Source organism: Meles meles, chromosome 16 (assembly GCF_922984935.1).
Source record: "Meles meles chromosome 16, mMelMel3.1 paternal haplotype, whole genome shotgun sequence".
Lineage (NCBI taxonomy): Eukaryota > Metazoa > Chordata > Mammalia > Carnivora > Mustelidae > Meles > Meles meles.
The window spans coordinates 61,858,406-61,884,502 of NC_060081.1; the positions used below are offsets into that span (position 1 = coordinate 61,858,406).

The following is a 26,097-nucleotide window of genomic DNA, read 5'->3' on the forward strand; positions in this document are numbered from 1 at the left end:
GAGGGGCTGGTCATCCTTTCTGGACTTGGGTGGCCGAGAGGAGAAACAGAACCTTCTCTGCCTAGTTGGGCAGCTGCCCGGGAAAGTTTATTTTTATTCTTCCATCTCTCTCCGTGTAGCCCGGCCCACCTGCTGCGGACAATATGGGGGCCTGTTCCCTGAGGGGTTCCCTCCCCACACTCTGCCCCTCCTCCCAACCCTCCAGCCCCACCCATGCCCAGGCCCAAATATAACCATGAGCTAACAGGCATGACACAGGCCTCCGGGGCCCTGTCTGGGTGCCAGGAGTTGGCTGTAAGCCTTTAAATGCTCCTGAGCAGTTGGGCCTCACTGGGTCCCCGGGAGGCAGCCAGGGTCTGGTTCTCCTGCTCAGGCTCTGAGCACTGTGTGACCAGGACTAAGTCAGCAGGCCTCTCTGATCTGCAATTTTCTCATCAAAGAAGAAAACAGGCTTAGACCACATGCCTGGGAGGGTCTGATTCTAGGTCTCAAACTGACTCTGTGACCTTGTACAAGCTACTTAGCTTCTCTGTGCCTTGATTTGCTCATCTGTAAAATAGGGTCAGTTACAGGCAGTTACAAATACCTCCTTATAAGGTCACTGTAAAGCTTAAAGGGGTGGAGGTAGGGGCGCCTGGGTGGCTCAGTGGGTTAAAGCCTCTGCCTTCCCCTCAGGTCATGATCCCAGGGTCCTGGGATCAAGCCCCGCATCAGGTTCTCTGCTCAGTGGGGAGCCTGCTTCCCCCCCCCCCCCCCCCCCCCGCCGACTGCCTCTCTGCCTACTTGTGATATCTATCTGATAAATAAATAAAATCTATTTTAAAAAAAGGTAGAGTTACATTACACAGTGTCTGGCACAAAGTAAGTGCTCAGTAAACAACTATTTTTTGTTACCGTCACTCCCACGTCCTAACGCAGTTCAGAGGACTGTCAGAGACTTCGTAGAAAGCATTCCAAACAGTGACTAAAACAGTAATTACACAGGATACGCGAGCGTTCCTCCATGTCACCAAAAGGGATCTTTAAAAGTCAGAATCCGCAAGCCAAACCACAGATTTTGGGGACTGGAGTGAAATGTAGAGATTGCCTTGTTCAGCTGAATCACTTTACAGAGAGGGAAACTGAGTCTGAAAGGGACCAAGTCAGGGGGACCACATGGCCTAGTCTGCCTGGGACAGTCCCCGTTTACAGACGTGGCCCCAGCTTAATTCTTAATGATGTTCTCTTCATTCTCAGAAATATCCCTGTTTGGAGAATCAGTGATCTGGTCACCATGGTAACAGCCTGGGCTGGGTCCCACGGCCACTGTCATTATTGATGTACCACCCTCAAGGACAGGTCAGGAAACACATTCCTCCTTCTCTCCATCCTGAGGCAGCCGCACACACGCACGTACACACACACACACACACACACACACACACACACACACCCCTTTCTTCCAAGGAAAGGTCCCCTGGGCAGGGGGCATGAGGACAGGCTGTCCCACCACTGCTCACGTAAGCCAGCTCGGAAAATTCACTGGCTGCCGCTCCACGTGGTACTTTTATGGGCTCAGAGATGTTTCAGGGACCCCTCTGGGCCCAAGTGAGCTGGAGATTCAGGAGTCCTGGGGACTCTCCTAGACCACGGTTGGTGTGGGGTTGGGAGAGTGGATGAGGGAAACCGTCTGGAGGAAAGCCCTCTATCAGCCTCATGAAGGTTCTTTATGCTGACCTCAGTCTCGGTGTTTGTCTCTTGTAGTCTGTTCCCCATAACAGAGCCTGCCAGGTCTCCAACCTTCTGGGCAAAATACACAGCATCTCGGTCTATATAGGGTCAGACCACACACTCTGCTCACTGAGCGGCCTTCACCAGCGCTCTCCCCTCTCTGGGCCTCAGTTTCCCTAAAGAGGTAGTACAGGGTGATTACAAGCTAGAATGTTCTGGCACCCGATCAGGGTGGCCAGGCCAGGCCTGGGGCTGGGTGCTAATCCAAGGCAGGCTTTGAGGTGAAAGGCCCAGTTTCCTGGTATTGTCCCTTAGGCTTCCCCACTGCATCAGAGTTCTTGGTAACTCAGACACGGAAGCTGTATTGCCTCCAGAGAGGAAGCCCGCCGGGGCTCTGGAGGTGATCAGGGCGGATTGGCTTGGGTCTGAGATAAGTCGGTGGAGACTGGAGAGCTGAGATGAGTTGCTAGGGTGGGAAGAGCACCGGGCCACCCAACCCTTAATTTAGGGCCTAATTACCGAGCCGCAGGCTGCCTAGATGCAGGGAGAAGAAGAAAGGGAATGCCTTGAGAGTGAAAGAAGTGAAAGAAGGTGGAAGTCACAGGTAGCTCCCACTGGCAACTCCTCGACCATTCCATTTCACAGAGGAACAAACTGAGGCCTGGCTGGCTGGCCCTCATGGTAAGTAGGTCAATGTGCCTGCTGTCAGCTTGCAGCTGGCTGGCCCTCATGGTAAGTAGGTCAATGTGCCTGCTGTCAGCTTGCAGCAAGGAAAGCTTCAACGCTGGGGGCGGGGTTTGAATCCTGTTTTGTCCCTAACTCACTATGCGACCTGGGCAGGTAACGCAACCATTCTGAGCCTCAGTATTTTCATCCGTAAAATGGGGTCTCCTTATGCTTCCAAGATGGGAGGATTTAGGACGAGCATGCATACAGCAGGTGCTCTATAGGTGCTGTGATTCTCATCATCCCAAGCCTGACTCTTCTCAGGGTATCCTGTTATGCACCACAGCGTTCCACTTTATAGAGAGGGAAACTGAGGCTGAAAAGATCAGAGGCTCCTGGAGGCTCCTCAGGTCAGTTAAAATGAGCCCTGAAGCTGCTGGCTGTCTGTGAGGGTGGCCAGCCCTGGAGAGTGGGTGTATCCCTGCCAGAAGGGGAGGGAGAGGGAGGAAAGGCATGGGGTGGATATCCGTGGCCAGTCTGCAGGCTCAGCGATAAGCCTTATCAAAGGGCTGCCAGGTAAATACAGGCCTGAGCCTGTTTGTTGCTCTCTCTGCCCTTGCAGGTCTCAGAAAGAACTGGCCTTTCTCACCCTCTTGCAGAGTCCCAGCCAGGCGGCCCCTAGCTGACCTCAAGGGAGTGGTTCCCATTCAAAGCCCAATCCAGAGATTCGGCATTCAAGGCTCCTTTCCCAGGAATGGCAAACCAAGAAGACTGGGCACTGGGCATTGGGGATGGGGTGGCTGGGGCCTCACTGTCCCTTCACCCATCGCTGGAACCCCCCACCCCCACCCCAGCCCCGGAGCAAGTGCAGCGACAGCCGCTAACATCTACAAGGCAATCTCCCATGTCAGGCCCTTCTGCCCTAACAACCTTCCACCGTGAGTACTTTGCACAGGATAAAACTTAAGCACAGAGAGGCTAAGCAACTTGTCCAAGGTCATACAGCGGGTGGGCAGTTTAGTCTGTACCAGAATCCAGGTCGGTCAGCCCCCAAGCCTGAGGTAGCCTACCGAGGCCTGGAGAAGGAACTATGGGAACACAAAATTGTCTTCTCAGAGAGACGGAGCCTGCTAGGTTCTCTACCACCCAGATGTACCCAACTTGAGCCAGAGCCAGAAGCCTGGTCGGATTGTGTGGATTTGGGGAAGTAGCTGTTGATAAGAGTTGAAAGCTGTTTTGATGTGGGGAAGAGCAGCCGGACCTTGATAGACCATTGTGGTCGGAAGCTGAGCCCCACTCCTTGGTGATAACGGGTTTTCAGAACCCGGGTGTCCAGCCCATTTGTTTATGAGTCTGGGTGGCCTGGGGCATTACCCCCTCCACGCTCTGGGCCTCAATTACCTCATCTGTAAAATGGAGCTAGTGGCTGCTAGGAACTCCTCAGGGCGCAAAGAGGAATGGAGCCCCATGCCCCTTTGTCAAGGGGCCATGAAATCCCAGAACAGGTCAGGGCAAGGGGATGGTGGAAGGACTCACCGGTCACCGCACTGAAGGTGAGGCTGTCCACGCTGGCCTCATAACTTCGGCCCTCGAAGTGCAGGGTCAGCCAGAAGGGCTGGCCCCGCCGTACCACCAGCCTCTCCCGGCACAGGTTGGCTGTGTGGTGGTCACGGCCATTGACCTCCAGCTCCAGATCACAATTCTTCAGAACCAGATCTACGGAGACAGTGGGAGGGGTGTGAGTCGTGGTGGCCTCCCTCAGCCGGCTGTGACCCCGGGGTTCCCTGGACGTGGGGACCCCCAGGGTCATCTGGGAGTCAGCCCTCTCTAAATAATGCCTACCTGTCCTACCCCCTCCCAATCCCCCACCCCGCCCTGCCACCGTGGGGCTAACTGGGCATATGTCCCCAACGCTCAGTCACAAGGTCATGCCCACTGTGGTATGTGGGGGAGGTCTCTGCCACCTTCTGGCAGTGTGACTTCAGGCAAGTCCCCTTTCTGGGTGTCACCTTCCTCATCTGTCCCCAGGACCACTGTGAACTGCTCAGCCTGGTGTCTTGCCCATCACCTGCTTTCTTCAAGCAAGCTGCTCTGTCCTTATGAAAGGGTCCTTTTGTTAAAAATGAGGTGGGGAGCAGTATTTGGCGTAGGTTATTTACACAGGCTTGGCCTTTTAGTTTCCATTTTCAATTTATAGGAAATATGGAGGACTGAGGAACATGTTCAACAGAGAACCAGGATGCAACTGACAGAAACACACACTCTGGGAAACAACAGGCGCAGGATCCTTAACAAATAAATTGCAAGGGAAAAAAAAATCATTGAAGGGAAAAACTATAAGTTAAGAGAAACTTAAGAGACATTTCGGCCTACTTAGATCCTTACTTTTTAAAAAACTCTTCTAAACTTCTCTCTACTTTGATGTACGTTCAGTATTCTCCATAATAAAAACTTTTTTTTTTTTTTTTTTAAATGCAGGGGGTTTGGAGTCTTCTGGACCTCCATTTTGGTCCTGTCGTGCTGCTGTGTTATCCTGGGTAGGTCTCTCTCCCTCTCTGGACCTCTTCTGAAGTCTGGGCACCCCTTCCCCAAGGCCTGGCCCAGGGCAGAAGTCTGATATGTGAAAGCTCTACTGATAGTTTTGGAGGGAGCTGAAGACCAGGGCGGAGGCAGGGGTGGTGGGTGGGTGGAGGTCTGAGGGAAGTGCAAACCTCATAAATCTTGGCAAGCTCAAGGTCATGATTAGGAAGACCGTAGCATGGGGAGAGTGGGCAAGGTAGACGCTCAGCGTTGTGGGGTCTTTGGAGAGTACATGCTCCAACTGAGTGAGGCCAGGAGCAGGGATTTGCCCAAAGTCATCCAGCAAATTGGTCCTTCCACGGACACATTGACTCAGGTCCCCTGACTTTTGCCGTGGAAGATCCCACAGTGCCTGGTGACTGCTGAGGGAGGATCCTGACATGGCTTATCTCTACTTAAAGCTCACAGCCTCTCCACCCACACGGGTACTATCACCAGCTCCCCGGGGCACAGGGAAATATTCTGTGGTCCCAGGTCCAATGGCAAGCACCAGTGCAGGGATTTGAATCCAGGGCTGTGGAGTCTGAAGCCTGCGCTGGAAACCACCTCACTCACAGCTCAGGGTTTGCTCACCATCCTCCCACTCCTTCCTTCCCCTGCCTCCCACTCCTGTGTTGTTCTGAGCGTGGGAGGAGGCCTGAGGAAGCTGAACCCCTCTGCAGTCACAGTGGGAGAGACCTCCGAGCCACCAGAAAGAGCTTCCTGCTGGCCTGCTGAGGTAAGGAAACATTATTTTTGGAAACTTCTATTCCAGAAAGCTTAAGTGGTTAAGAGACTCCCCCCCCCAATATCGTGAGATGGTCAGTTTCTGGGTTGGGGCAGGTAGGATGCCTTCTTGGGCTATCGTCTGAAGAAGGATTGCCAGAAATCATGACCAGCTCCAAAGGCACAGAAACACTGAGTTCTAGGATCCTGGGATTTCTGTGCTGAGAAAGGAGCTGCAGTCTTCCAGGCCAGTGGGACCCCTGTAGGAAGCGGCCACCGTAGTACTAGGGCAGGTGACTCATACAGTCGGCACCTCCAGGTTCCCCTATCCCCCACAGAGCCTCTCCTGGGGACAGGGATGGGAAAATGCATTGTAGACAAGCGGCCACCTAGGTCACCCATGACAGCCAGCCTTGAGCTGGTTTTTGAGGCCCTGTGTTGGGGAGCCAGATCCCAGATAGGGACTAAGGTGGCCTGAGGTCACACTGAGAGTCAGGCAAGTCCACGGGTTTTTCCCTCTCTTCCCTTTTCCACGTGCCCCGCCTCCCTCTTCACATTCCCTCTCCCCACCCTCCGTCCAGGGGCTGCAGTGTGCTGAGGCCATTTCAGGTGGACTTGATCCAAGAGTTAACCAGGACAGGGGGTACAGCGCATCTGGGCACTGACACCCCCATTGCAGAAATCCCTCCCCTGGGACAGAAGTGCTGCCACCATGTACGTGTGTGTGCGCACGTGTGTAGTGGGAGGAGCAGGTAAGAAATTAATCAGATCCCTTCTCTACTCCTCTTGGCCCTCATGGAGGTACAAAGACCTGCAGGGCTGTCCATTTTACAGGAGGGGAAACTAAGGGTCAACAAGTGGCCCAAGACCAGAGTTGCAGAATCTTAGGGCTGGAGGGACCTTAGAGAACCCGTCTGCTAGCAGGCCAGTCCCTCGCAGGGTGCTGGAACGTCTTCTCTGGCCCCGGAGGCAAGCAGTCTCCCAGGCACCACTAGGGAGAACGTGCATGCCTCTCTAGCTGGCAGGGACTAACCAAAACTAAGCGTTCTGAGGCCAGGCCAGACCCTTCCGCACAGCCTCATGGGACCCATCCCCACTATCTGACTGAGGACAAGTGACAATGGTCCACTAGCCCAGTACGTTACAGTTTACAACACATCTTCATGTTCCGTTGCCTCATCTGATCCAGGGAGGCAAGGGTTAATGATCATGCCCTGGGGATGGGGAAAGTAAAAGGCCCAAGCTGGGCCAGGACTGGGAGCCAGGCACTCCTCACCCAGCCCAGCCTTCCTGCCGCTCCCAAACTGGGGGACTTAGGGACTGAACAGCCCCTGGCCAGGTGTTTCCCAGGCAGGACCCCTGAGACCAGGGAGGGATGGCCAGGGGCAGGGCGCCCGAGTGGTGGCAGCGCTGAGCCTGATACTCACCCTCGGCCATGGTCAGGTGGTGGCAGCGGCTCCTCCTCCGACTGGTGGCTGGACCCTCCAAGTGCGACCACTGAAGGCAAGCACTGCCGCAGCTGAGAGAGCCGCGAACTTATAGCCCGCTTTGGGCAGCAGGGGGCGGGGCCGTGGTGGAAGGCGGGGATCTGGTGGGGCCACCTTTGCCCAGTCTGGGACCGCTCTCCGCTCAGTTAGGGTGCCCCCAGGGGCAGGAGCCTGAGGGAGGGAGGGAACAGCCGCTGGGCAAGGGCGCCCCCTGCGGGAGTGGATAGACATCAAGGCTGGGACAGCAACGGACCGAGCTGTGCAAGGAGACCAGGACCTACAGACACACCTGGACACCTAATCAGATTTTGGGTAACAGAGACACGGAGGCGCAGAAATAGACACACAGGCAGGTACAGACACAGAGCATCACCAGGACGCAGCTTACCTGGACCCACAGACACGGACCCACAGTCAGGTCTGCCCTGGGTGGAGAACACACACTCACACACACTCACACTCAGATACAGATGAAGCAGACACAGACACAATCAGAGACATTGGGACGCGGGTGCTCAGTGACACAGGCGCTCCAACAGATACAGCAGATGAACCCGGACACAGAGAACCAGTGACAGGGATACAAAATCAGATGAAAACCACCAACACATGCCAGGACACTGACACAGCCAGACACACACGGACAGGTCCTCAGCCCACGCCACCCACAGACCAGCAGGTGTCCAGATGTAGCCAGCTCCCGCATGCACATGGACCGACCTCACAGAAACGCACGCGTCATCAGGTGTGGATGCAAAAGCAGGTTGGAGCGCCCATGGACACACGGACACACGCAGAGACGGGCTCACGTGCAGACGCCCCGATATGCCCACAAACTGATACACCCCCACCTCTTCCTGTAGCCCAGCTCTGATAATTTGCCTCTCCCATCCAAACCTCCGACTCCCTCATCATCCCTCCCTCCCTCCCTCCATCCATCCATCCACTCACCCAACCATCCCCTCCTCCCCTCTCCCCCTCTCCCCCTCTCCCTCCACTGAGCTTCCTTGCAGATCCCCTGTGTGCCAGAAGAGGCCAAAGCCTGGATTTCCAGGGATTCAACCTCTGACCCTAGGAACATAGCACCCTGGCTGTGCCCATCCTGGTCTCTCTGGTTCCCCAGAGCCTCTGATACATCTTACATGAGACCTGAGTGGAGAGGGTCCCTGGAGAGACCGGGGCCTGTAGCTCTCCCCCAGTTTTTTTCTGGAATGAGTTCCATATCTGTTGATGGATCTGGGCTACCACATTGGTCTTCGTTCCCATTCCTGTGTAACACAACGCAAGGAATAAACCCACGTTGCTTCCATGGATGTTTGTCCCTGGGCCCAATGGGCCCTGCCTGGGATCTTGGTGAACAAACTCATAACAGTGCTGACCTGTAAAATATAAGTAACACTGGGAGCGAAACTTGTAATTGCTCCCCATTTTACAGAGGTTGTAAAAAACCGTTTCCTGCAGCTGGCAAGAGCTCAGAGGAAGAAGCAGGGCGAGTGGACATTAGTCAAGAAACTTGGTTTTGAGTTCCCACTCTGACCGTGACCAGTCATGTGACCACAGGCGGGTATTTTGGCTCTCTGGGCCTCAGTTTCCCTTCTGCAAAATGGGGACAAGAATTCCTCCCTTACAGGCCTAGAGTGAGAGTCTACCAGAATGACTGAGGTGGACCACCAAGGATGTAATGAACACTTGACAACCAGGGTCCCTGAGTTTTGGAACAAAGAAACCAGTGTCCCCAAACCTGGGCCTGAAGGGCAGGAAGCCTGGGGACAGTCAGGTTCTGCAGAAAGAGATCCGCAGGCTACTATGGTTCTACAAGTGTTGGCCCCACCCTGATTGAAACGGTAGATTTTGCTTTTATCCATTTTTTTTCCATTTGGAAATGCTAGCTTCTTCTTTACTTGCTGCTTATTTCCCTTGTAACCTCTGGGAACTAACTCCCTAGAGGACAGGAACCCACATGAGTCTTATTAGAATACCCACCAGGTTGTTCCAGAACCCTGGGCCTGTCCCCAGCGCACACAGCTATCTGTGCTTCCTTCCTCTCCCCTTTCCAGAGAACCATGGTCACCTGAGTGATGCAGTCACTTGAGCAACCCAGGGTCAGTCGGGGTCAGGACTGGCTGCCAGGAAATGGCAGGCGGGGGGCCAGGGCCCAGGCCGGGCCTAAAGACATGCCCCACCCCTGCCCTACTCTGGGCTTCAGTTTTCCTATCCGTTCAGAGGGGCTGAGAAACTCTGCCTTACTTTATCTTACTGGACACGTAAGGATTCAAAATTCCATTTTATTAAAGGAAAAACAGGGGCTCAGAGAGGGTGATAATCCACTCCAGGTCCTGAAAGAGTGGAGGCTGGTCCTTCGTCATCCCATGCAGGAGAAGTGCCATGCAATGGTTGGATGGGGAGCATCTGAGGTCACTCTTGGCTGTGTGACTCTGGGCAATTACTAGACTTCTCTGAACCTCAGTTTCCTCCTCTACAAAATGGGTATAATAAGGACCCCCTCCCCAACCCCCCCCCCTCCACCTCTGGGGATTAGAGATGATGTCTGTTCAGTACCAGGCACAGTAGTAAATGCTCAAAAAAACATTACCTAAAACTACTTAATGATGATGCCATCGAGAATCAGGACTCCCCTCCCCCCAAACAGGGACAGTCTGATGTATAAGTAAAGCAGGTTGCAGACCACGTAGAACATTTGGGGTAGAGGCGCTCAGAAGAACTCCCTGCATCCCAGGTAAGTCTTGTATCTGGGGTCACTGACTGATGCCTAACCTCCGCCATTAGAGAGAACAGTCCTTTGCCTCCATATGGATCTCCAAGCCTTGAGGTAGAGGCAAAGGTGAAGTTTTAGAACTTTTGAATAACCCCTTACCAGCCAGATGTGGCATTTAAACCTCACAATATGGCTTTTGTCTTTTTGTTCAATAAGGAAACTGGGGCTCAGAACAGTGAAGTGACTTGTCACACAGTCAGGAAACGGGGGCTTGGAACCCGGGCTTGATTCAAAAGCCTGTGCTGGTTCTCCCACGGTTCAGAGCGCAGTCCTGTCCCATCCCGGCCCCCAGGGGCGGGGTCTCAGGGCACTGGGTTATGCTCAGTCCTACAGCTCTTGGCAAGTGAGGCCTCTAAAGGCAGTGGTCCATGCTCCTGAGCCATGGTGCCTCAATAAATGTTTGTGGCACGAGAGAGAGACGGATGAGTCAGAGAGAGCTGAAGGAAGAATGGAAAGAAGGAAGGAAAGGAAGAGAAGCACAAGGTTTGGAGAGGTTGGGTAAACCGCCTGAGGTCACACAGCACAGCTGGGCTCCCAGACCATGCCTGGGCTCTGCCATTCCCCAAGGGCAAGGGACCCCCCCCCCCCGCCAGGCCAGAGATGGCCCTGGATGGCTGAGCTAGGAGGAGAGGTGAGGGCAAGGCAGCAGTGGGTGGGACCATGATAGGGCATTTGCAGGCCTCAATTTTTCTACCAGCTGGTGACTAATGCCAGATGAGCAGTGTCTAGCATGAGGGAGCCCAGGGAGGGCAGGGCCAGACTCCCCTGAGTTGGCATGGGGTGAGGTAGGGGTGTTAGGATAGGGGACTTTTAGAAAATGTCAAAGCACAGGCATGACCTTTCAAGGGGTGGCCTGTCTGGGGCTAGGATCTTGGTGGCCGGGGGGTGGGGAGCAGAGAGCAGAGTGCCTGGCTGGGAAGGGCCTTCCCAACGTGGAAAAACTGACCGGCCATCTTGTCAGCTGCTCTGCCTTCACAGTGCCCCCTGGCTCTGGAACTGTGGGCACTTTAGTTCCCTTTGGTGGGGCTTCGGTTTCTGTTTCTTTGAAAGCACGAATCACATCCCAGAACTCACGGGGCTGCTGTGATGATGAGGGGAGCCGTGGAGCCAAACAAAGGGAGCCTTCTGGGAGCTGTGTGCATGGGCCTGTCCCGCTGAAATACCTCAGGGGCAAGGTGAGCTCTCCACCTGCTGTTCAAGGTGCTTCACATCTGGCCCAACCTACCCTCCAATCATGTCGTCCACATCTGCACTCTCCAGACTCACACGCTACACCACTGGCCCCAGAAACACTCTGAGGTAATCTGCCTCTGAGCCTTTGCTTGAGCTGCGCCCTCTGCCTGGGATGCCATCCCCTCTTCACCTCTCAAAGTTTCACCGAGGCTCTGCGCCCTTCCCAAAGGCCACCATGTCCTGGAGCTCACCCACAGTGGGACTTCCTTTCCCTAACATGCAGGGTACTGTCACAGGACCAGTGTGTGTATCCATCTCCCTCCACCCACCTGCTCAATAAATGTTTGTTAAGTGAGTAAGTGACCTGCGGTAGTGGGGGCAGGGAGAAGAGATTTGTTCAAGCCTGGGCTAACCCCAGAGCCTTGATTGGCAGGATGCAGGGTGCCCGTTGCCCGTGGCAGGACCAGGAGCCAAGGTGTGGTGCTGAGGCCTCTCTCCACTCTTGTTATATCCCTCAGAAATGAGACGTTTGTGCCCACCTCACCTCTCCTACAATCCCAGGAATAGAAAGACCTCCTGCTAGGTTCAGGGAGGGCCACCAACTTTCCCTGGGGCCACACAGCCAGTTACAGAAGGGTTGAAATAGAGCCTCCAAACACTATACCAAAGTAAATTCTGGCCCACACCTCTGTTCCTCATTTTGAAAATGTAGAAAGCTGCTTTTATGTGACACGCAATGGGGTACCACGTTGTCCCAGGGAGCAGGGTGGGACAAGAGGCATGCGGGATGGGACCAGCGTGAGCTGGCATGGCAGGGGCTGACCCAGCTCCCACCGCCCCAGGCTCCAACCTAGCCCCTTCTTACTGGCTGTGTGGCCTCAAGCCTCTGTCTCCTACAAAAAGAGATTCCAAGTGAGGAGGAGATCCCAAGAGGAAATGAAAGCCCCTCCCAAGAGGAAAGTCAGTTCTATTATTGTTGTCCCCACTAAGCAGTTTCAGTTGTGATCTTTCCAGACAACCCCAGGGAGCCGAGAGTTATAGGACTTTGGGAGAGTGGAGTGCTGACCATTTCAGGCATCGAGATTTGCTCTACTCTTGGGGAAAACCCGCTTCAGAGCAGGCTCACATCCCATTATCCCTTACTTGGCATCCGGTCTTAACAAAGAGATAACATCCTGGTCTGATGTAACCGTCCCCAAGATTAGAAGTTGAGAAATTGAGATTGGAGAGAAAAAGAAAAGCACTAGATGAGGCTGAGACAGAGAGAGAGAGAGAGAGGAACCCCAAGTGCTGCGCAAACAGCCAGCAGCAGCACAGGAGCTCTGACTGTGGCCATGCCTGGGGCCGTTGGCCTTGGGTAAATAGTCCAGCTCACTCTGTCCAGCCACACAGGGCACTGGTCAGCACTCATGACAGCAACCCAGGAGCATCCTGTGAGTAAAAGTCCCTTGTGAGCTGCACCTTGAGCTCACAAGACACTTTCCACTCCCTTCTTGCTTCTCATAGGAGCAATGTTGTTCAGCTAAGAGGACACAGGCTTGGGAGCTCAAAAGACCTGGGTTCATCCCCAGCTCTGCCGGTTACTTTCCCATGCGATCTGAGGGGGCTGTGGGAGTGTAAATCACGGCACCTCTCTAAGCCCCAGCTTACTCATCTGTAAAGCAGGGACGATCACGGTAGTGACCCTTCGTGGGCTTTCTGTGAGGATTAACACCATGCCTGGTAGCGAACAAGCAGTCAGAAGAGGTGGTTGATTATTTGATGATAAAAACGGCCCAATGTCCTGACGCATGCTACAACGTGGATGAATTTCAAAGCCATTACGCTCAGTGAAAGAAACCAGTTCCAGGAGCCCACACATCATACGATTTCATGTACATGACACACCCAGAAAACGTAAATCCATAGACACAGACAGTAGACTCATGGTTGTCAGGAGCTGAAGGGAGTGGGAGTTGAGGACTCATTGCTAATGGGTCTGGGGTTTCTTTGGGGTGGGGGGGGGTGAAGAAAATGTTTTCAAATCAGATGTGGTGATGGTGTACAAATCTGCGAATTTACCAGAACCCACTGAACTGTGTACTTGAAATGGATGAATCTTCTTGGGTATGAATTATATCTCAGCGGCATGGTGTTTAAAAACAGGGATTGCTGGGGCACCTGGGTGGCTCAGTTGGATTAAGCCTCTGCCTTCAGCTCAGATCATGATCTCAGGGTCCTGGGATCAAGCCTTGCATCTGGCTCTCTGCTCAGTGGGGAGCCTGCTTCCCTCTCTCTCTCTGCCTGCCTCTCTGCCTACTTGTGATCTCTCTCTCTGTCAAATAAATAAATAAAATCTTTAAAAAAAGAAATAAGGGTTGCTTTAAAAATGAAAAAACATCAAGGAAAATCTTTGAGATCTTTGACAAATAGTACCCCATTCTCCAATCAAGAACCTAACAGACGCACGTCTGTATGTTGCCCAAGGGAAATGGACAGGGAGGGTCTTTACTGTATTATTTGTTATGGCAAAAACTGGCCACAACCTGAGTGCCCAGCAAGGAGGGGATGGCAACAGTTGAAAAAAGGAAGAGGTAGTCCTCCGCACACAGCCACAGTTGATCAACTCCAAGTCATAACGTTGAGCAAAGAAAGGAAATGGTAGGTTATTATGTGGGGGATGACTTCCATGTGACTGTTCACTTTCTATGTGAACGAATAAGGAAATATATGTAAAGTATGTCAATGTAAATATACAGAAGGGTTGAAAAAAATGCACTCCAAATTGTTGACACTTGTGGGAGGGGTTTGGGGGCCATGATTGGGAGGGTGGGCAGCAGTGATTAAAAGTGGTTTCAGGGGGCGCCTGGGTGGCTCAGTGGTTTAAGCCTCTGCCTTCAGCTCAGGTCATGATCTCAGGGTCCTGGGATGGAGCCCCGCATCAGGCTCTCTGCTCAGTGGGGAGCCTGTTCCTCCCTCTCTCTCTGCCTGCCTTTCTGCCTACTTGTGACCTCTCTCTCTCTGTCAAATAAATAAATAAAATATTAAAAATAAATAAATAAAGTAGTTTCAGTATTCCCTGGAAGTTGAGAAAATTGTTAAGTGGGGAAATGTTTTTATGTGATCGTGTGGTTCTTAAAGACTGATTTTTCAGAAAAAAAGAATAACCCATTTTATACTTAGAATCAAGGCTTTGTAAAAATAAAAATACTCTAAAACAAAGAAATTCTGGCAAAGTTAGTAGAAAAAATATAGACAGAGATAAAACAGAAAATAAGTGTGCCCCCCCAAAATAAAAATCCACAACCAACCCATAAAATACCGTTGTCAATATCGGCACAAACTTAACAAATAAAGCCCACAAACACAGCACATGAATAAGGACGAAACTCATGATGAGAGTTCCCACATCTGAAATGAAGAATTTTGAGGACTATATATTGCTTTTCCGTTTATTCCATAGCCCTACAGATGTCTTACGATACTTCTGTAACACCACAGCCTCCCCGTCCCCGACACACACACACACACACACACTCCAAGAAAGTGCTCCTAGTTGAAAAGAGAATCAGAGAGGTGAAGAGACTTGCCCAAAGTCACACAGCTTGGGAGGAGCAGAATGGGTTCTCTGAAGTCCAAGATTATAAGCAATATTGCTAGAATTTCAGGCAAGGGGAGTTAAGCCTTGGGGTGAGTGCCTGCTGAGTTCCCATCCCGGGATGAGGCACCAGATTCCGCTTCATTCCCCAGCATCTCTGCCCCACCCCCACCCCCTGAGGCTGAGTCATAGGCTGTGTCTGTCTGACACACCCAGTTCAGTCAATAAGAATCAAACACACTTTCTTTCATGAAAATAAATGACCCTCTAGGGCAGTGGCTGAGCTTCTCTGACTAAATCGAATACTTGCTTGGCTGAACTGACCACTTGTTTCTCCCTCCTGTTTGATGAGCCACTTGACTGACTGTCTGCCCCAGCGGAACGCCTGGAGGGCTGAGGCAACACTCAGCGTGACCCAGTTAGTCTGAAGCCAGACCTTCCCAGCCTAATGGGGGCCTGCAATCACCATGTCTCAATGGCACAGGAGGTGGGAAGTTTGACTTCATTCCTGAAAGGGCAGACCTCAGTGTCCAGAATAATGAACTTCAATGCATACAGGTCTCTGCAAGTTCATGGACCCCTTTTTCTATGCCTTGCCCACCGGCTTCCTTCTGGGTAACTGCCCTTTTCTATTGGCTTAGGGGGCTGTCAATCAGTAGCCCTGCCCAACTGGAGTACAGGGCGGGCCTGAGACCCAATCTCAGCCAATCAGAGCCTCTCCTGAGACTTTGTCTCTTCTTTTAGGTAAATATCTGTGATCAGTCCCCATGCCCTTCCAATTGAGTTTTTGGATATTAAGCTTTGCTGAGTCTGTGCTTGTTCATGCAACCAAAGAACTGAACGGGTGCACCTACATTTCTTTCCTATAAATCTCTGCACAACACTATGGGGTTTAGGGGTTATTGTCCTCATTTTACCAAAGAGACAGGCTAAGAGAGCCTAAATACCCGGCCCTGGACCACACAGGAGGGACTTGAATCCAAATCAGAGTCATGAAGGGAGCCAGAGCTGTCTTTCTAAACCCCTAGTTATGAGAGTGGGAGGGGAACAGCTCCCTCATACAGCTTCTAACGAATGTTCTCTGATGGGCGGTTGATAGAATCAAGGCTTCCCTCCCTCCCTCCAGCCTCAGTTTGCCCATTAGAGAAATGACAAGATTGGACCAAATAATGAATTCCAGATGCCCCTAGAGTCTGTGCTTCCCACACGCTGAGACTGTAAGAGCAGAGTCATCAAGCCCTGGTCTTCTGACAAACTATTCCAGAGAAACAGAGCTGGTGAGGGAGCGTAACCCCGCACTCACCTCATGGCAGCCCCCACAGAGGGCTTCCTGAGCCCACACCCGGCTGGTTGACCCCCAGAGGAGCAATTTGCACCCTCTGCTTTTCTGGCCTCAGATAAAAATATCCCTGTCACATTGGATTAGCATCGCCCCTTTCCCGGAGAATCTTCTCACGGATGCAGCCCCCTTGCTTTGTCAATATTTTCAGAATGTTCAGATTTCTAAACAAGACCTGACAGGTTGGGGTCTTTTTTTTTTTTTTTTTTTTGAAGGCTCAAATGAGATTAACCCTCTCCTTTCCTGATGGCTCTTGGCTGCTGTTGGCTGGCTGGGAGATGGAGAATTGGAAAGAGGGAGGTGACTGGTGTTCCATCCCAGGTCAGGGCAAATCCTGCATGAGGACCCACCTTCACAGCAGGCCACCACCCTCCCTGGGAGCTCGGGGCAGGATCCAGGCTTACTCCAGCTGCAGTACCTGATGCAGGTGTCTTCCCACTTTTGCACTTGTTTTCTCACCCCCAAAATGGGCATAAAGGGAACACCCACTTCTCAGACTGAGGAATAATGAGTTAGGGCCTGGGATAGCATGGGGCCCAGGAAAAACTGTACAAATGTTGCCTAGTTTTGTGACTCCTATGATTCCCGAGGGCTTGGAGGACCTCGCTTCCGTGTGCTCCCTTGAGCGTGTTCGAGGGGACGTTGGCATCACCAAGCCCCAATGCTGCCAGCTCTGCGTGGAGGACATGGGTGCAACTTAGTGCTTTTTGTTGGTTTTCAGCTCCAGCTGGCTGCCCAAGGATGCTACATTGTCATTCTCTCCAGTGCTCCTCTGTCACCCTGATGAATGGCTGCATCCCCCAATTTGCAGATGAGAAGGGTGAGGGTCAGAGAGAGCAAGGGGTTGCCTGCAGTTGTGGGTGGGACTTTGAGAGCCAGGATGGGCCCTGGGTCTGCAGGTTGGGTTTGCATTCCATTTGTCCCTTTATTGCAGGTCCTGGTCCTGTGTTATGACACATTCTGCCAGCTGAATGCAAAGGGAACCTCCACTCCTCACCCCCACTCGATGGCCATCAGTAACTCTAGGAAACGTGCATCTTTCTAGATCAGCAGCTCCAAGGAAGCCACTGGAATTGGATTGCTGGCATTGAGAGATAGGCCACCCATTGAGGTATCCTGAAAGGCAGCGGCCAGAAGGACATTGGCCTTCATTAACCTTCCCTCCAGGTCCACTGGGAGCCTGAGATGCTCTTCCCTGATGTGGTTATCTGAGCATGGTTTTACGTCTGAGTAGTAGGCTGTAGTAAGCTCAGAGGAAACTCAATAATGATGGGGTAAAGATTTGGCCAACACTTTAGATGATTTCTTAACTTTTCTGTGTCCTCATTTCCTCATTAGCTAACTAGCTCTTAAGTGAGCTGATGGCATCATTGAGGTTTCTGAGTTATCATAGCTCATGGGAAGAGATAGGCCATGCCCTCAGAAACCAGCAGGTTCAGCCTTGCAATCTGATGGCTATGGATGCTGAGGCTCACACTGTCCAGAAACCCATGAAGAGTTAGAGACTGCAGATTGGGTTTTTTGTTGTTGTTGTTTGTTTTTTGTTTTTGGGGGGTTTTTTTTGTTTGTTTGTTTTAGGGATGACTTTACTTACTAGATAATCTATTTATTGAACATTTTGAGCACCTCCTATGGGTGAGCTGTGAATAAGACACAGTTCCTGCTGTCAAGGAATTGTCAGGTCAGTGGAGGAAATAGGTTCTAATTCACTCACCATATAAACAGCAATTCTCATAAACTATGGGACAGAACTGGGTTGTGGTGGAGGAAGGCTTGGGGCTGAGGGGACTCAAATGGGAAAGAGATTCTTTCTGTGTGGCAGATCAGGGTAGGCTTCACGGAGGAGATGACAGTTAATCTGGGTTTTGCAGTATGAGCAAGGGTTTGTCAGGCAGATAGGGCAAAGAAAAACATGTCATGCAAAGGGACCTAGGCATTCAGGGACAAAGTCACAGAGGTGAGGGAGACTCTGCAGAACCTATGGGAAGGTGGAGTCAACCAGCATGGCTTGGGCCTTGGGGGGATGTGGAAGGAATGTCAAGGCTGGAGAGTTTAGTAGAGGCCATACCACAGAGGACCTTGTATGCCAGGCTCAGGTCAAGTCATAGGGAGCCACGGAGAAAAACTTTTAAGCAGGAGGGTGATGCAGTTAGGGCTGAGTTTTGGGGAAGATCGTGGTGTAATTTTTAACGATGGAAGATTAAGAGTTTGAATTTAGTGATTATTATTATGATCCCTGATCCTGATTTTAAGGCTGAACAAATTCAGGGCAAGGATGGAAGTCATGCCCATAGCTAGCCAGGGCTGGAAGTATTTTCTCCCTCCTGGTCTCTGTAGGTGGGTGGAGTCTGAGGCTGGGATATCTTTGCAGGTCCTTCGAGGTAAACTCTCCCCAAGAGGACTAGTTCCCATCTTTCTGTGACATCCCTTTCTCTGTTTCTCCCCTTCAGTCCTGCCCCGGAGTCTCTGAAAGTCATGACTGATAAGGGAATGCTCTCCCTATAGGTTCCTTTTCTGGTTGTGGGATCCTGACCATATCCCTTCCCCTCTGGAGCTTCGATGTTCTCTTCTGATTAATGGGTGTGATACATGAAGTGATGGAGGTGTTATCAAGTATCCTAGGGTTTCCCCCAACCCTCACTAAGGTCCCAGCCACTACCAGGTTTCCTGGCCCCTGGGAGAAAGGGTGTGGCAGAAGCTGATGGAGAAACAGAGGCAGGTAATCTGCTCACTTGCCCAAATGTGGCTGTGGGTGTCACAGAGCTAATTGAGACTCTCATTTTTCTCATTGTGGTCCCTACGCTCCTCTTAATGTGACCTAAGATCTTAACAGCTGTGTACATGAAGGTGGTACAGACCGTCCACTGAGGAACTCCTCACAATACCAAGGATTAGCCCTGAAGGAGGACAGACACCCCTTTCTGGTCCCCACAGGGCCTTTGTCTGGCTGAGCCCAGCAGATAGCAGTGACATCACGCCTCCTTGCTGACAGACCAAAGAAGCAATGGCCCCAGGTCCTGACAGGTACACAGGAGGACCAGGACTGAGTCACTGATCTTGCTGCTAAAGACCCTTGAGCATGACCTCACCCAGGCACAGGTTCCACAAACATTCAGGAATGGCACTCGGGAAGAGTCCCATGACTTTGGCACTTGGCCAGTTTTAGCTGGGAGAAGCACCCAGCATGTTAGAATTATCTTAGAAGCTCGACTCTTCCCTCAGGTTCCTTGAGAAAGAACCAGAAATCCCTCAGGCAGCAAATGAAGGGGCACTCACTTGGTCACCGAGCATGAATTGGGGCCCACTCTGGGCCCAGTTCTGTGGTAAGCCCTGAGGGAGCCAGAGAAATGAGAAAGGCATGTTTTCTTTCTGTGGCTTTAACCAAACATCTGTGGTTTTCTCCTAATGGATATAGAAACGTGTCCACTGTTCAAAATTTATAAATTACAGAGAGCCAAAAGAACGAAGTAAGAGCCACATCAAATATCGTAGGGGCACCTGGGTGACTCAGTCTGTTAAGCATCTGACTCTTGATTTCAGCTCAGGTTGTGATCTCCCAGTAATAAGATAGAGCCCCATGTCGGGTTCTGCACTCAACATAGAGCCTGTTTGAGATTTTTCTCTCTTCCTTTCCCTCTGCCCCTCCCTCCTCTCCCAAATAATAAATAAAAAAATAAATCTTTTTTAAAAATATCACCACCAGAGAGAACAATTGCTAGCATTCTGTTGTATTTCTTTCAGTGTTCCTAAATCATACTTAAATCTATGTGTATTTGTAAGTTTGGGCATATATAAATACATTTCCACTTACATATACTTAGTGACTAACAATAGAATCTCTTTCAGTCACCCAACACATGTTTACTGAGCACCTGCTCTGTCCCAAGCAGGTCCGACAGTGCACAGGACACACAACTGCATAGGACAGGAGTGGTTCCTATTCTTGTGAAAACCACCTATAAGGACTATCTCATCACCCATTATGTTTCAGTGCGTGTCTAACAGTTTTCAAGTCACAAGTGTATTTCTACAGTGCATTTATTGGTTGTCTAGAATGCGACCCAGTAGGGGCTCCTGGGTAGCTCAGTCTGTTAAGCGGCTGCCTTGGGCTCAGGTCATGATCCCAGGGTCCTGGGATAGAGTCCCATATCAGGATCCCTGCTCAGCAGAGAGCCTTCCTCTCCCTCTCCCTCTGCCTGCTGTTCTGCCTACTTGTGCTCTCTCTGTGACAAATAAATTAAAAAAAAAAAAGAGAGAGAATGTGACCCAATAGATGAAGCCTAATTTCTCAAACCCTTTTTGTGGCACATTTAACTTGTTCCCCATTTTTCAGTCTGTCGATGGTGGTCATCCCGGCAGCCATGGGTTATGGTTGGTTGGCTCATTCCACATCCATTTCAACCTCTTTCCCTGTACTGCAGGGGCCAGAAGGGTGAAGACCGCATTTCTTAGACTCCCTTGCAGCTCAGGTTTGGAGACCAGTGAGGTCACACCCATTAAATGCCCCCGTGTGAGATACAGAGGACAACCGTGAGACGCAGGTCTTTTCTTCTTGCTTTGGTTCTTCCTGCTGGTTGTAAAGTCATCAGGATTTCTGCAGCCATGGTCTCGGTGTCCAGTCACCAGCTTGTGGGTGGCCAGGGGGTGGTGATGGGAACATCATCGCTACCTGCTCCCTACGTTAAAGTGAATGTGACAAGTTCCTGAGGACAGCAGTCCCAAGCTTTGGGCTTGTGGCAGAGGCACCAGCTCCCACAAATGGGCAGGCAGACGGGGATGTTCTGAGTCATTCCCAGAGGCCCACCCCACTCTCCAGATCTTTCCATAATTTTGCAAAAACCTAACTTCCTGAATTAAATGCCTTTCTGTTTAAAGTAGTAAAAATGTAAATAATAATAATAATAATAAATAAAGGACAAATGTAATTTCTGCTTCCTGCAACTGGATTCCGAGTGATATGAACTCCCTCTTTGAGCCTGTTGACAATTATTGCCTCGGGATAAATTTCTAACCATGGAATCAAGGATTTACCCTTTGTTTTTCTTTAAATAATTTTATTGCGATATGATTAATGGGTCATAAAATTCATCCATTTAAAGCACATAATTTAATAGCTTTTAATGTATTCAAACTTCTTGATCCTCACCACAGTCTACTTTCAGGACATTTTCTTCACCCCAAAAAGAAATTCTATACCCATTGACGTCACTCTCCATACTGTTCCCCCAATGGACGCAATTACTCCTCTACTTTCTGTCTGTATGGATTTACCTGTTCGGGAAATGTCATATAAATGGAATCCTACAGTATGTGGTCTTTTGTGACAGATTGCTCTCACCTGGCATCATGCTCTTGAGGCTCCTCTAGTGGTAGCATGCACCAGAATTTCACTTCTGTTCCATGCTGGACAATATTCCCTTACAGGGATTTCCCACATTTTATTCGTCCATTCACCAGTTGATGGACATCTGGGCTGTTCCTCCTTTTCAGCTCTTGTGAATAATGCAGCTGTAGATTTTTGTGTGGGTGTAGGTTTTCATTTCCCTTGGGTATATATCTAGTAGTGGATTTCCTGGATTATATGGTATCTTAAACCTTTTGAGAAATTGCCAGACTGTTTTCCCAAAGTTGTTCCGCCATTTTATATGTCCACGAGCCATGGTCAGTTTTCCATTTTCTCCACATACTTTCCCAACACTTAATACTGTCTCTTTCTAAAAATGACAGCCATTCTAGTGGGTGTGAAGCGGTATCTTATGGTTTTGACTTACGTTTCCCTAATAATGAATGATGCTAAACATCTTTTTTATGTGCTTGTTAGCCACTGTGTATCTTCTTTGGTGAATATCTACTCAGATCCTTACCCCATTTTTAAATTGAGTTGTGCCACTTTTACAATGTGTATGAATTGTCAGCATCTTTATATAATACTCTGGATACAAATCATTTATGGGATATGTGATTTGCAAATATTTTCTCCCATTCTTGGGTGTCTTTTCACTTTCTTGATGATGCTGGTTATGGCACAAAAGTTTTTAATTATGATGAAATCTAATATATCTATTTTTTTTTTGGTCTGCCATTTGTGCTTTTGGTGTCATATCTAAGAAGCCTTTGCCTAAATCAAGTTTACGAAGATTTACTCCTATGTTTTCCTTGAAGAGTCTTAAAGTTTTAGTTCTTACATTTAGGTCTATGATCCATTTTTAGTTGATCTTTGTGTATGATGCATATCTATCCATTCAGCTGTCCTTGTTGCTGAAAGACTTCTTTTTCTCATTGAATGGTCTTGGGATCCTTGTTGAAAATCATCTGACCATAAACACAAGAGTTTGTGTTTAGAGGTCAGTTCTGATCTCTTGATCTATCTTATCCTTAAGGCCAGCACACACTGGCTTGATGACTAGTTTTGTATTTAGTTTTGAAATTGAGAAATGTGAGTCTTCCAACTTAGTTCTTATTTTTTAAGATTGTTTTCACTATTTGAAGTCCCTTGCAACTCCATATGAATTTTAAGATCATCTTGTCAATATCTGCAAAAAAAAAAAAAGAGCCAACTGGAACTTGATAGAGATTGCCTTGAATCTGTAGATCAATTTGGAGAGAATTACCATCTTAATAATATCAAGTCTTTTGATCCATAAACATGGAATGGCTCTCCATTTATTTAAATCTTTTATTTCTTATAACAGTGTTCTGTAATTTTCAGTATACATCTTGCATATCTTTTGTTATAATTTACTCCTAAAAATTTTATTCTTTTTGATTCTATTATACATTGAAATTTTTTCTTAATTTCATTTCAGATTATTCATTGTTATCATATAAAAATTCAATTGATTTTTGTATGGTGAATTTGTATTCTACAACCTTGCTGAACTTGCTCATTAGTTCTAGTAATTTCCTACTTGGTTCCTTAGGATTTTCGGTATATAAGATGATGTCATGGACAAATAGAGATAGTTATACTTCTTTCCAATCTGATGCCTTTTATTTTATTTTCTTAACTGATTGTTCTGGCTTGAATCCCCAGCACAATGTTGAATAAAAATGGCAAGAGTGGACATCATTGTCTGTCTTGTTCCTGACCTTAGGGAAAAAACATCTAGTTTTTTGCCGGTGAGTATGATGTTAGCTATGGGTTTTTCATAGATGCCCTTTATCAGGTTCAGATCACCCATTTTTTGAAGGTTTTGTTTTATGAATCATGCCCTTTTGGCATGCCAATCATTCTCTTTGGCCACTACCTTTTCCACATCATTCCAATGATGACCTTGGTGAGTGTGAACGTGTGGCCTCCAGAAATTACCAAAACTCTCCAAGTGATGACTGATCAGCAGAAAGAGAAAAAATAAGAGAGAGAGAGAGAGAGAGAGAGAGAGAATCACCTCCCTTGATCAAGTTATAATACTTCTACTCACACAACTTAATGTAGAAGTGTCTCTTTGGTGACTGTAATCATAAGGTGGATTCCTTGATGAGCTTCAACTAAATAAGTGGTTCTCAGCCCTGTCAGTCCAAAGGCTCCCCCTTTAATAACTTTATTGAGGTAAAGCACTGGTATGTTACAGTACCACAGTACTCAGATATTTGGCCAAACATATTCTAAGAGTTTCTGTGAGCATATTTTAAAGATGAGATTAACATTTAAATTGGTAGACTTTGAGTAAAGCAAATTACCCTCATAATGTAGGTGGGCCTCATTTAATCAGTAGAAGACCTTGATAGAAAATGACTGACCTCCTTGTCCCACCCCCACCCTCATGCCTCAGAATGGGGGAAAGGAGAATTCTACCAACAGACTGCCTTCAACACAAACTGCAATATTGGCTCTTCCTTGAGCATCCAGATTGCTGGTCTACCCTGCAAATTTTGGCCTTCCCAGTGTCCACAGTTGTGTCAGCCAAATACTTAAAAACAAGCAAAAATAAAAACAAAAACAAGGGACGCCTGGGTGGCTCAGTGGGTTAAGCCTCTGCCTTCAGCTCAGGTCATGATCTCAGGGTCCTGGGATCGAGCCCCGCATCAGGCTCTCTGCTCGGCAGGGAGCCTGCGTCCCCCACCCTCCTATCTGCCTGTCTCTCTCCCTACTTGTGATCTCTGTCAATCTCTGTCTGTCAAATAAATAAAGTCTTTAAAAAAAAAACCAGAACAAAAAAGCCCCCACGATACTATGCAAAGATATAGATATCTCTTTCTATGAATACACATACACATGCACAGAGAAAGTGCTCAGAAGTATACAGCTTGATGGATTTTCACAAAATGAACACAGCGGATCAAGAAAGAGGATGTGGGGGGTGCCTGGGTGGCTCAGTGGGTTAAAGCCTCTGCCTTCAGCTCAGGTCATGATCTCAGGCTCAGGTCATGAGCCCCGCATCGGGCTCTCTGCTCAGCGGGAAGCCTGCTTCTCTTCCTCCTCTCTCTCTGCCTGCTTCTCTGCCTACTTGTGATCTCTGGCTGTCAAATAAATAAAATCTTAAAAAAAAAAAAAAAAAAGGAAAGAGGATGTGGTCATCACCCAAAAGTCCCCTTGTGCTTTCCTCCAATCTCAGACCCCCCCCCAAAATGTAACCACTGTCCTGTCTACTAGATAGATTCGTTGTGCTGGTTTGAGAATGTTATATAAATGACATAACTCAATACATACTCTTTGGTGTCTGGCTTCTTTCACGCACCTGCACTGATCACCTGAGATTCATCTGAGTTGCCTTGTGTGGTGGCAAAACGTCCATTCTTCTCACGGTGGAGTAGTACTCTCCTCTGTTTAGGTATGCATTCAGCTTTGATGGATATTCCATTGTTCGTGGTTTGGGATTCTTACAAATGGTGCTGCGACCAACATTCCTGCATGTGTCTTTTGGTGAACATATAATCACATTCTAGTTGGGTAGAAACCCCAAAGTAGAATTGCCCAAGTCCCCTTTTTTTTAGTGATTTTATGCTTCCTTTCATTTTAATTTTCTGAAATGAAATTGATGGATGATAGTCTCCCAACACACTTATATGTCAACACTATGCCCAGTCTGTAATATAAAGGAGGTCGAAAAGGGAAATAATTTATACTAAAATCATGTGTATTTCAATGTGTTCTTGGACACAACCACCCCACAAGACATAATAACACATATCTACTCATAATGAATAACTCTGGATTCCAGAGATGTAGGCAGACCAGACACCGTCACACACAAGCAGTGCGGGAAAATGACAGGGCAGGAGGCGCAGGTGGAAATTAAACTAAAAACTGTTGTTAGGACAAGAAGCAACAGTCCCAACTTATTTGTGTATAAGAGAGAGAGAGAGAAAGAACCTTAACTGAAGTAAGGAAACGTGCCAAGACACATTGCAACCTGTCAAATAGAGAGATAAAGAAGGTGAGCCTCAATGTGCGGTGACAAGTAATTCCCGTTTTATGACACAGGACAGGGTAGTGATGGGGTCCCACAGAGACCTGTTCCTTGGGGCACCTGGGTGGCTCAGTGGGTTAAGCGTCTGCCTTTGGCTCAGGTCATGATCTCAGGGTCCTGGGATGGAGCCCCACATCGGGGCCTGTCCTTCTGCCTCTGCCCCTCCCCCCCAACCCTCCCTGCTCATGCTCTCTTTCTCTCACTGTCAAATAAATAAAATCTGGAAGGAAGTTAGGCAGGAAGGAGAGAGAAACCCATTCCTCAATAGGGGTGCACTCTGTCTTTAGATCTTTAAAAAAAAAATGCACTTTGCAATCACATCGCTCATTAGGCAGAGGTGATGAATGCATGGATCACAAAAAGGAGCTTTCCATCCGACATCATCGAGAAACCTCGGGCTGCCTCCAAGTAAGATTGAAAAACAACAGGCTTTTGATCTCAACATGTAGCTTTCATCACATGGATTCAAAACAACCATCCTTAAAAAATTCAGTGAGATTTCTTTCCTCTCTAACTTACTAATATTTGGCTCTAAGCCCATTAAGAAGGAGTTACACATCCCTCTTAAATACTCACAGTTGGCCTCACTGTTTCTGCAGTTTCGAGGAACCCCTTTCCTCGAAATATGTAGCTGGTGACGATCTCATGCATTGACTACGGAATCAACGATTGCG

The 26,097-nt window shown here is 49.1% G+C and overlaps 1 protein-coding gene across 1 annotated transcript in view; it reads right to left on the reverse strand.

Annotated features, from left to right (window-relative positions):
• The window catches only part of TGM2 (transglutaminase 2), a 33,270-nt gene extending 26,051 nt beyond the window's left edge, over positions 1 to 7,219 (reverse strand). The window contains exons 1-2 of the mRNA XM_045981643.1: positions 7,089 to 7,219; positions 3,913 to 4,092 (exon numbers count right to left, since the gene is read on the reverse strand). Of these exons, the coding sequence (XP_045837599.1) occupies positions 3,913 to 4,092; positions 7,089 to 7,098 (190 nt within the window). The 5' untranslated portion in view covers positions 7,099 to 7,219. The remainder of the gene's footprint in view (positions 1 to 3,912; positions 4,093 to 7,088) is intronic.
• Positions 7,220 to 26,097: the final 18,878 nt, after the last annotated feature.